At 32.2% G+C, this 12,279-nt stretch overlaps 2 protein-coding genes across 2 annotated transcripts; one reads left to right on the top strand and one right to left on the bottom strand.

The window, feature by feature from the left end:
• Positions 1-2,730: 2,730 nt before the first annotated feature.
• LOC113867797 (pentatricopeptide repeat-containing protein At1g05600) lies at positions 2,731-4,883 on the bottom strand. Its single transcript, XM_027503279.1, has 2 exons — positions 4,743-4,883; positions 2,731-4,585 (listed from the first exon to the last, which is right to left on the bottom strand). The coding sequence occupies exon 2, from the start codon at positions 4,481-4,483 to the stop codon at positions 2,975-2,977; it is 1,509 nt and encodes a 502-aa protein (XP_027359080.1). The 5' UTR covers positions 4,484-4,585; positions 4,743-4,883; the 3' UTR covers positions 2,731-2,974.
• A 2,647-nt stretch (positions 4,884-7,530) lies between these two features.
• LOC113867834 lies at positions 7,531-10,592 on the top strand. Its single transcript, XM_027503329.1, has 4 exons — positions 7,531-7,824; positions 8,225-8,307; positions 10,200-10,255; positions 10,347-10,592. Exons 1-4 carry the CDS (start codon positions 7,653-7,655, stop codon positions 10,423-10,425), a joined length of 390 nt encoding a protein of 129 aa, XP_027359130.1. The 5' UTR covers positions 7,531-7,652; the 3' UTR covers positions 10,426-10,592.
• The last annotated feature ends 1,687 nt before the right edge of the window (positions 10,593-12,279 follow it).

Below are 12,279 nucleotides of genomic sequence, written 5' to 3'. Positions count from 1 at the left end.
CCTTTTGTTAAAAATACTTCATGAACAATTAATGAAGGCTAATTAAGTTTAAAAAAGGATAAAAGAAGAAAATAAATTCATACTTCTAAAAAAAGCTAGGAAAACTAGTGTGCGAATAATAAACACAACGTTTATTAAATAAAATTCAAGTCTTTTCATTTAATAATAAAATTTATTGTTATATGAAATTTTTTTATTAAATTATAAGCTGCCTTTTTATATCCAACCTTATATTTTAGTTTTAGATGTTTTCGAACCACCGATCTTTAATTACATGAAAATAATCATTCCAATCATTTGAAATATTTTAAAGTGTCTTAAATATTTCATATCATTATTTTTTTTTTATTTCTATATTTTTTTTATTATCTCATATTTTATCTCTTTATTTATTTAGAATCATGGTCTAGTATTAATATAAATAAAGACGAGTACAATTTTTAATTACCCCAAAACACATCACAATACTTAAAAAAAAAAAAAAGAAACTATAAAAATAACTTTTAAGAACATGTTTGATTTATATAATATAATGTATTATATTTTATTTAAAGAAAAAATAAAAATCAAACATGCTCTAAAATTCTTATTTTAAAAATTTTTCTTTTCAATTCCTAATACCTATTAACTTCAACCATAACAAAATTAAAAATCAAATCTAGAAATAGTTCATTTTAAATGAATTAGTTACCATGAATATCTTTTCACAAGAACAAAAAAATGAACTAGTTACCATGAATATCTTTTCACAAGAACAAAGGAAAAATATTGTTAGTATACTCTAGTTACAACTTAACTTAGTTTGATCTTCTACATTAGTAAAGATTAATTTATCGAAAAATCATCTTTGATTGCTGAAGTTACAATGTCATTTGCAAGAATTGTTAAACGTGACATAGAAAAATTTAATAGAAGGATCAATTTTTGCTTTTGGCAAACACAAGTCAAGATATATTGATACAATTTGGATTACATAAATGTATGTAAAGAAAAATTATTCAAGTGAAGAAACATAAAAAAATATCTCCGGATTGGATGCCAGTATTGTCCTTCTCGATCTTTCGTAAAAGATGTAGCTCCATAGTAATGAAGACATGCCATAAGAATACTTAACTCATCTTTTACAAAAGATCATCCTCCACCGAAACAAGAGAGAGTTTCTTTTTTATGTTTCTCTACTTTGGAGAATCCAAGTCCAAATTGTATCAACACATCTTTCACTTGTTATTTGCCACAAGCCAAAATTGATTATTCCATCATAGACTTGTGTTAAAGTACCTTGATATCATAGACTCAAGTCCATTATATAGCCTTATTCACCCACTTTCTTGTTCATTCCAGACAATGTGAGATTTCTTCTAACATACCTTAAAAAGTGTAAAATTTCTAAGATGTGTTATTTTCATCAACCCCAATATCGAAATTGGACAATGAAAGCACTACAAAAAATAAAACAAATTTCAATTTTTATAAGATTTTTCTAACATATATTTGATGATATATAATAAAAATTTATATATAATTTTTTAATAAAAAACACAATACATTGACAACATTAAATGCTATATTTTTTTGTAAAAATTATTATTTATTACTTTTTTAATATGTGTTTCTGGACGCATGTTAAAATTATAGATGCCAGCCATGCCACATTGAAAACAAGTCAACTTTCAAACTAATTACATTTACCCTTGCTTTGTATAAATTGCAATACAGTTATTTACACGATAATACGATAATATGTCAAAGAATTTCACAATATAACAATGTTATAAACCTTAATTTGTTTCTTCTGTCTTCCTCTGTCGCATAGCAGACATTAATTGTATCATTTAGAATGTGTAGTACATGCACAAAGAATCGAGGCAACCACAAAATATGAATCAGCACCAAGATTTTTCAGAGCTAAAGGTCGCAAAACCAGTAGCTGATGCAAAATAGCACAACCTACATGGACTTTTTTGTTCAGCCAATCATTGTCTTAATCAAGGCATAATCACGCTAAACCAAATATAATTAATTTAACAATTGCAACAAGAATGCCAAATTTGATTCTGTTAATTTATTGCAGAAGATTATCACATTGTTCTTCTGCACCGGATTATTAAATCATATATAACTGTATGCTAATAAACAAAGTAAGACCATGAAATGCAGACTCTATTCAAAGTGCCATTTTAAACTAATAATAAAAGATTTTGAAAAAAGAGAAGAAATCAAAGCACAGACATCATTGTAAGGCATCATAAGGGATTATCAAACTACATGCTTCACAAATTCATGATAATTCTACTAAAAGTTTTTGGCATTTAGAGCAGTACTCATACTCAAGAACATTTGACAAGGTTTACATGACATTTTATATCAAACAAATGAGGCCTCATAGCTAAAAAGTAAACAACCCTTGATTCCCAAATTGCTCTATCAAGCTATTACAGCCATACCAAAAACTTCACTAAATCAGTAATGGACCCTAACTCAACACCATTATCTCATTGGCATAAGCCATAAGGCATATGAAAATTGATCATGTCATGTCCTACATTTCCTGTAGCAATACTACTTAAGTTATCTGATTTGATCAAGCTTGAACCTATCAACAGAAAGGTAAAGTACAAAAATAACCAAAAAAGGATCTTAGTTGTAGAGTCTTATTCACAAATCAATGTCAAACTATAAAGCCCTGGATAAAAATAATGTAAAACAATAAAGCAATTTATTGGACCCTATGTCATGCAAACCTTAAGACAGAGATTTCATGCCCAATCATATTCTGTGCCTGAAGTTTTGGGCCACAAAAGAGAATGCAAACTTGGTAACTGAACAAGTTTGAAGACCAAGTCAGCAACTGAATCAGCACTAAACATGGTGTCTTTGAACCTAGTAAAGGGAAGCATATATATTAAACTAAAATTTGGTAGTACATGATTCTAATAATTAATTAGCCACTATATATCTACAACACCATTTAGAATCACAAACTTCTTAGGCGATTAAATGTATTAGAGGATAATTTTATATTTTCTGAGTTACAAAACAAAGACACCAATGAATTCCAAACAGAAATTTCAGGAAGCTTCCCTTGGCTTATCATGTCCTCTAACCACATAACAGCATCATATTGCCTACCTAAGGAGCAAAGACCCTTAATGAGAGCATTGTAACTGTTGGCACAAGGCCAATATGATTTAATTGACATTGTCTCCAGAAGTTGACTTGCCTCGAGATACCTTTTCTCACCACAAAGCATTTCCAGCAAAAGGCCATATGTTTCCCTGTCACCTGCACAACCCACCTTGTTAGACATCTTGTTCAAGCTCTCGATCACAGCTGTTGAATTTCCCACATTGCAGAGGTTTTTCAAGAGAATATTGTACACCCTAGCAGTTGGTAGACAATTGACTTTCACCATGTCTTCCTCAATTACCTCGATTGCTTCATCCAATTTGCCAACTTTGCACAATGCAGCTACCTTTGCCTCGTAGATAGAATGCGTTGGTTTAAAGCCTCTATGTTGCATTTCAATGATAACGTTATCACCCTCACCTATCTTACCTTCACTGTACAGATCAATAGCCATGGCATTATAACTCGCCAAACAAGGAACTGAGCCCTTAATCAAAGCTTCATGAATCAAGCGTTTCATGGCTTCTATATCTTTACCATCCCAGAATTGGTTAAGATCAAGTCGATTATAACATCGCTTTGGAGCTTTTAGTCCTTTTCTCAAAATTTTACCCAGAATTTCCACAGCTTCTTCCAATTTTCCGTCATCACATAGAGCATCCAAAAGCGTTCTATAGACCACAATATCCTCTCCATTACCTTTCTGTGAGATCCTCCAAAACATCGAATATAACAAATGGGTGGCCTCATGCAACCTCCTATCTTGGCACAATCCCTTCATCAAAATTGCATAGCTGTCCCTATTAGGGTAGCAGCCTTGATAATCCATCTCTTGAAATATTTGCAATGCCAAATCAGAGCGGCTCCTCTGACAAAGAGCATACATAAGCAAGTTCAATGCTCTAATCCGTGACTTCACTTCCCAACCACAAGAGCTCTCAACGAAAAGACGGTGTGCAACTTCAAGCCGGCTCTCATTCACCATTATCTGCAATAGGGTATTGAAGGATTCTGTCCAATTCACACAATTAAACTGAGGAATGTTCTTATATAGAGAAATTGCTTCATCTACCAGCCCAGCATTTGCATATGTCTTAATAGCAGACACAAAGACAGAATCTTTACATTCACATGAATCCTCTCTCATTTGCTCAATCACATCCCTCATCTCAGTGAGTCTCCCTGATGTTCCAAGGATGTTGATCATGGTGGCATATACAGGACCATTGTGGCAATAATTAGGGTACTTAGTTTTGGCTTCATTGAAAATGTGAAGAGCCTTTAATGGGTTCTTTTGGATTTTTATAATTTGACAGAGGTATGTGGGTGTCAACACTCTTGGCCATCTTATACTCATGGAACTTGGAACACATAAACACTAATGAATCTGAAACAGTTAAACTTCTCTCTCTCTCAATATGTTTAAAAGTACAGCTCAACTTGACATATATAAGTTCTTCTGAAGCAAACACGCAAAAAATCAATACCCAAAATTGAAAACCTCAGTTAGATGTAAAAAATAATTAAGATTAGTAACAATGAGATTAGATTGCGATAAAATTGGATCAAAATGAAACAAGAATCTGAACTTTTTTTACAAATAAAAGAATAATGACCTCAACGGTAGTATTTGAATTTGGTCAAGCTTTTGTCTTTTGCCTTCTTCAATTTGGAAACTTGAGCAACGAATGATTGGTAGGTGGGTTCAAAGTTGAGGAAATAGGAAACACAGAGGAAACTCAGAAGTATGTTGAGGCAGGGGTGAAGCGGAAGGAGTCACCGTTGTGAATGAACGGCTGAAGGAGGCGGAGGAATGGGCCAATTGGGTTGGTTAGAATTCTCATTATGGGCCATCTCATGTGAGCTAAGCCTAAAATTTTACCTCTTGAATGAGTTGGCCCATCCTCTTTCCATGACAAAGGAAAGCCCATTTCTAAATGTACAGTCTTTATATTTTTGTGAGGTTTTAATTTTTTAATTAGCTACATCATAATTAGAGATAAAAGTAATGAAATTAAGAAATATATTATCATGTGCTAATTGACAAATTATCTCTACAGATTTTGATATATTAACAGCATAGTTATCCAGTTAGAGATATAAAATAAAAATAAAAATTAAGAAAATATTATAAAAAATTAAAGGGGTGCTTACAAAAGGAAAAAAAAAATACAGCCTGAAAAGCAAAACCCTTGCATAATCTACTAGAAGCCAATGACTTAAACTCGGGGGAGATGAGGACACACTTCTAGACTGGACCCATTCTCCAAATTATTTTTTAAAATACAATCATATATAGAAAATGGAAGAAAAGGGAGACAAAATAAGAGGGGACCCAAAACAAAAGCAGGTATCTTAACATGGTTAATCGTCATGATTGTGATATTAGAATACTTCTATTATTCTCTAGGTTTGTCCATTGTAGTATCTTGGAGCATATCCAAGATTAAAGGTAAAGCTAAAAGAATGAATAAATAAATATGAAGAATTCTTTGCATATTTTTCCACTTCCAATAAAAATAAAACCAAAGTACCATTTAAAAAAAATATATATTTAGCACAGAGAGAGAGAGAGAGAGAGGAGATGGAAAAGGGTGAGAAAAATAGGGAAATGAAAAAGCAAAATGGGAATCCTTCAGGTACTCAATAATTACTTGCACTCATTATATACTACTTCAATAGTGCACGTGTAAACCTTTTCTTTTATCAACCTCATCATAGAAGACCCATTAAGCATGTCTAGAAGCTCGTTATATACCAACCGCAGGTTTCTTTGATTTTTACAAATGAAGGCAAACCATACGTGAGAAAAACCAGTTGCACTAATTAGAAACTATACAGTGATTTAACTTATTTAATCAATTTAATTACTGTCATGGAAATTGGTAGTTAGGCATGAATTAATATGACAAATTAATCCATACAGTAACCTTATATTGAAGCAATATGTAACTCAATGTTGGAAAGTCTTAACGACAAAGAGAGCCTCCAACTTCCACATGGTAAGTTCCGAAGTCAAGATAACAATGAACACCCTTCACTCTACCTCTCATTCTTTCTCACCCCATTAATACCAATTGCATATTCCACTCCAATAATTTCCAAGTTCTGTTTGGAAGCCCAGAAAATAAAATGTGCATCAATGAAGAAAATGCATGATTCTAGGCTGCATATAGTATAATACAAGAGAAGGTGGGAGAATGAGGGTGTGGGGAATGTTGTTTGGCTCGAGATGTGTCCATTTACCAATGAATCAATTGTGAGAGTTTCTCGGACCAGGCTTCATTCCCCTCACTCCCTCCTCTCTCGCTTGCTAGTTAACTCTTTTTTCATTCTTTTACTCATGCATGCATCTTCTTTCTTCCTATTCTCAATCTCTTACAAGTTTCATATGTGTAATTTATACATCAAGGCCATTTTATTGACTTGTTTTGGTTCTAACATTGCGGCAAAGTACAAGAGCATGTGAGCCAAGTGATACATGCAAATTTGGAGATGCTCTGTATGATGGATGGTATGTACTATATATTATTATTATTATTCTCATTTCTTTATTATTTCTGAAATGCTATTGCTCTGGATGTAACAAATTTAGCCAGAAACTGTCATCTATAACTTTATTTGGGGGGTGGGGTGCATATCATGGAATCATTGTGACCACTACCTCGAAAAAAATCACTAATTATAGAAGAATGGAAGTTAAAGCATAGGAATGTAAGTTAAAGATGAGAATGGAAGGAGAAAATGTGATTAGATACGTTGCCCAGGAAACTGGATTCAATGGGCCGGTCTACGTAATAAGAGATTTCTCTTTTACTATTGTTATTTTAACACTATTTTTTTTTAATGTTACACTCTTTTATTTATTGTACTAAATGTTTTTCTAAAAATATATTTGATCTTTATTGATGGAAATTTCAAATGATAAAGAATTGTTTTCAAAACAATGTTATTTCAAAAAATTTTTTTTAACTCTTGAAGAGAATTCAACAAAATAATCAAATATTTTTTTAAAACATAAGATTATCAAAATTATAATATACATTGATAATCTTATCTCATTTTATTTAATAAAAATAAAAAATAAGAATTAATTGAACAAATTATTATGTTAATTTTTAAGAAAATACATAATTTAAGAAAAATTAAAATGTAAAAAATAACTATTTTAAAAAACATCTAGTTTCTAAATTTGAAGTTATGACTGAATAGCTAAATGTATTGTTATGGTGTTTTATATTTACAATTATGTATTAAATATTTTTTATTTAATCGATTAATTCATCAACTTTTAATGTTTAGTTAACTTTTTACTAATTTATCAACTAATTTTTACTGAAGGTGATTACCTCGAAACTATCAATCCATGCAATCAAGACAAGCCAATCTTAGCCCATAAGAAAAGTATCAAAAAAAAAAAAAAAAACTCACATCCAAGACAATAAGGAAGGAAGGGAAAGACAACACTTCTGCAGAAGAAACGAAGCAACTAACGACCCGCCGAAGACAACACATTTGCAGAAGAGATGGCGTTGCAGTGGTTGATACTCACCTACGTTGTTGCTGCTGAGGCTGCTGTGGCCATTCTCTTAACCCTTCCCTCACCAAAGGCTTTGAGGAACCGTTTTGTCTCTCTCGTTTCCCTCATTCTTCAACCTGCGCTTTTCATTGTTCCCTTTGCAGGGTTTCATCTCCTAGGTATCTGTGCTTTTCTCTCTCTCTTTCCTCTGATGGGTTTCTTCCATTTCATCAAATAACTGGGTTTGCCCCAAAATCATTCCTTTTTCACTTCTGGGTTGGTGGGTGGGTGGTTCAAAATTGTTTCAATTGCTTTTATTTTAGGGTTTATGGATGATCACTCATCTACGTATCTGTTGATTGGTGGAAATTTTTAATCTTTTTCACTTTTCATCTTTCAGTGGATCCTGTTGATAGTTAGATTATTCAGAACTTGAAAATGCCTTAGATGAGGGTTTTCCTTTTTTTGTTTTTTAGATGTTGGTTGTGTGATAATGGCACTGTTTCTGAGGAGATCCATTTGGTGATTGTTGGGATCTAGTGTTGGTTTTCCTGAATTTTGATCTATGGTTGTCTGCAGATATATACTGGAAGAATGAGCATAGGTTGATGTGTACCTCTGAGGTTTGTACTGCTGCAGAGAGAGACCGATATGAGAAATCTGTAAGTATTTGTTATGGATGTCAAAAAAGCTTAATTGGGGGAATTCGTAGTTTGCAATGTAAATTGTGGTCATTGAATGTGCTTAAGTAACTTTTGACAGTTGTGGGTGATGCTGAGAAGCCCCATTTAATGATTGAGGATCTCAGTTTTTTATTTAGAACAATCTTGTGAATATTGGATGAAACTTTATAAGCAATTGGTAATGTCGGTTTGTGCAGCAAGTTTTACGCAGTTTGCAAGTTGCTTGTTTGATGCAACGTGGATTGTGGTATTACTGATTTATTTGACTATCAGATGCGTATCATTGCTTTAAAGAAGATTTTTCTCTTACGTTATATGCCTGAAATCATACAACTATCATGCATTGATGGCTAACATAATCTCTTGTCATTTGATGAAGCTTCATTCAATATGAGTACTTTGTTAATACTTCTGTTCTCATGATAGTGTTTTCTTGTTCATTATTTTAGGGGTTCCTCCTTTACTTTCTTGAAGTAGGTCCATGAATGAATGTAACTTTTAGCTCCCTTTTTTTGGGAAGATGAAAAGGGAGGAGGTAGAAATGACTAATGGATTTGGTTGACGGCACCTGAATATTGATTCATCTTTATAATGACAAAATAGGCTTTAAGTTCTCAGCCAAATTCAAGGCACCTTGGGATATAAGTGTAGGAGAGCTAAATGTTAGTGTGTTACTGTACAATACAGCACCTTATTAACCAGAGAATAAGCAAAAAGGAATGGCGTGTAATTGTTAGTTTTGGTGGTATTGTGGTTCAGAATGGAAGAGTAGATGAGGTATGGTATGGCCATACCGGGACATATACAAATTACAAAGTAAATCCAATGAGTATAGACTGTGTCATTATGTCAGTATTAACTTTTGTCTCCACAATGCTATTTGCATTGACTTTAGTATGAAAATATAAATCCCTACTGCTACCCCATATTAAAGTTTCATCTTCAGCACTCTTGTAAGGTTGTGAACTGTGAACATGGAGTGAGAAGAGTGGCATTTTGTTTGATATCCTAGTATTTTTAGATTTTAAGTAAAGAAACCGAAAATAATTTTTCTTTATTGGACCCAAAGTCTGTTTTCTATATTGTTTGTTGTCCAGCACTCCTTCCTGGGTGAGGTGTTTCTGCTCATGATTTCAAAGTTCCACATTGTGTGGTGCGGTGTGAAAGATATATAAGATGGTAGAGCCCATCTTGTGTGAGCTTGTTAGAGGAACCACGTGCCCCTATTCTTTTTGCTCACTATTTTCACTCAATCAGTTCATTGAATCTCAACCGATCATTTGGATTAATCAGCTTATGGTCTAATAGATGGCTCAAAACTCAAAGTCAGTCTGATCTGAGTTTTATAACCTATTGAGATGAATCTTTCTCTGAAAAATATTAACATCAACAATTGTAAAGGTAAAAATTGACCAGATTCCTACAATAAAAGCCCAAATTCTATCTAATGTGCTGTGCTTTATAGTCATGGGTTTTTACAGTGGGGATATTATTGGATAATAATCTTTCTTGCACTCCTAATAATGGAAGCTATAAAGGGTGTGATTGCTTCCAGTTCCATCTTCCTTATCATCGCCATGTCTAGAATCTTTTAAGCGCATCAAATGTAGCTAATGATGATTTGGAGTATTTGTAAATTCTTGACCATTGAAATTTATGTGGCTTACACTACACTTCGGGTTTGAACTTCAAACTTATGATTGGAATTCTCTGAGTTGAGTTGAACCGACAATATCAGACTGCATGACTTATGCATGACCTTCCTTTGGGTTTACTTTATTTCAAAATTTGAATTACCATATTTCTCTCCTTTCTATAATACTTTACATTGTTGACTACTTGACTCATTGTCCATAATTGGTGTTTCTCAGATATACAAAGCTCAGAGAAATGTAATATTGTGTGTTTCAGCATGTCTTCTCTACTGGTAAAGTAACAATTTTAAATTGGAAATGGATTTAGTTATCTATCTTGCATTGTAACTCAACCTCAATTAATGCATATGAATGTGGTGACAGGTCTATTAGCCGCATTTGCAAGTATCAGAAGGAAATCCAGAATCTGGAGGAAGTGGAGAAGAGATACAAGTCCAAGTAGTTTGTTTTCACAATTTCCTATTGTTGTGGTTAGTGAATGAGATCTTTGAGGCAGCTTTAGTTGAGTCTAGTATGGACATGCCAACATCATGTACCAAATTATACCCTATGAGATACATGAGATGCAGCTCTATATTTTCAAATTCCAATCTTTATTTTATTTTGCTGTTTGGACACACCTTTTTGACCTCTATTTTGTTTAATGGCATTTAGTCTATATCAGTGAAATATTTTTCTTTTCTACATTTATCCCATCTTTTGTTACTCAAACAACAAAGCTTAACCCCATTAGGTGCGGATCACACAAGGTCATCTTTTGTTACACAAAACAAGATAAAATCTACTGGGAAAAGCAACCATAGTTTACAGTGGACAAAACCTCCCTCTCCTTAAGTTTTTTTGTTTGTTGCTTGAAGCTTACCAAAATTCATTTCTCTTCAGATTTAAATTGATAGGAAAATTAGCTTAAGAATTTTATTTACATCAACTTTGAGGGTTATGTATTAAATTAAAGAAAGAAAGCATTTATTATGGCCAACTTTTACATATTCATTATAATAAATGCTTCATTTCTTAAGGGAAAAAATTGATTTGTAATCAAGATAGGTGTAAAACGAGGAAGTAATAATTTACATAACGTTACAGGTAGAATAGAATTCTATTTTTAAGATTAGAAGATTATCATGGCCAACATATTTCTCTTTTTAAAAGTAAAAGATAACACATGTTGACATAAAAAATTGCTCCTATGCATGATTCATTTGAAATCCTATTTCTCTAAAAAATTTACACCAATTTGTAATTCTAGAAATTCCTCCAAATAGTAGTCAATTAAATCTTAAGATCAAAGCTATCACGCGTGGTTGAAAATTGAGACTTGAAAGTCTAGTAAATGAAGTTAGATAAGATGAGTAATTGAACCAATAAAATGGCAAACTGATCCAATAAATTCTCTTGTCAGATGCGTCGGTGGACTATTGCAAACTGGATGAGGTGTAATGCCTTATTTATTCATAAGAATGCATTATTTTCTAAGTCATACGCGTTTCACTCAAGGACACAAGTTTTATTCAAGAATATTTGTTAAAGTAAAACACGGTTTAATTTGTAAAGCTAATATATTGGTTCAAATTTAATTTTAATATTACATTTAAGAGTTTCATGGTTGGATGTAATGTGCTGAGCTTGTTCTAGATTATCTCTTTGAATGGGATTTCACTGCTTATTCTGTAGTGTGAATACAAATAAATGTTCCCATTTGCACATACCAAAACTTTCTCATATTCATGGTGCCCTCTTCTGCCCCTCGTTTATCACATCACATGATTCACAATAATTCTTCAAAGTCGTTTTGGGTAAAAACGGAGATGTGAAATGGGAAAAATGATTTCAAATTTAGTATTATATATTCACACTAGTCTTGGGCTTACAACTAAGTGCTGCCCCTGATTTCTTGTGTGTAATTATATTTAATTGCTATCACATATTATAGTATGTTTGGTATAGGTATAATGTTTTCATGTGATTAGGGTGATTTGAATTTGAAAAATGGGGAAATTTTGAAAATGTCCAATGGTCTTGATTTAATGATACCAGCTACATATAATATATATATATATATATGTTGGAGAATAAATACAACTTAAGTAGAGTTTAAAGGTGAAATACAAAAATAAATAAATAAATAATGTTAGCAACATTTTTAAATATTTTTTTATTAGTTAAATTTATTTACAAATTAAAAAAATATTAATTCTCTTTATTTAATGTCTCAATTACAATTTTATTATTTTAATTAATAATAAATGGTATATTTAAAAAAGTATTACAAGCTATGTTGCTAACATTTTTTTTT

The sequence above is a fragment of the Abrus precatorius genome, unplaced genomic scaffold (genome assembly GCF_003935025.1).
Source record: "Abrus precatorius isolate BTA unplaced genomic scaffold, Abrus_2018 Scaffold5, whole genome shotgun sequence".
Classification (NCBI taxonomy): Eukaryota; Viridiplantae; Streptophyta; class Magnoliopsida; order Fabales; family Fabaceae; genus Abrus; species Abrus precatorius.
This window is presented reverse-complemented; position numbering and strand designations above follow the sequence as displayed.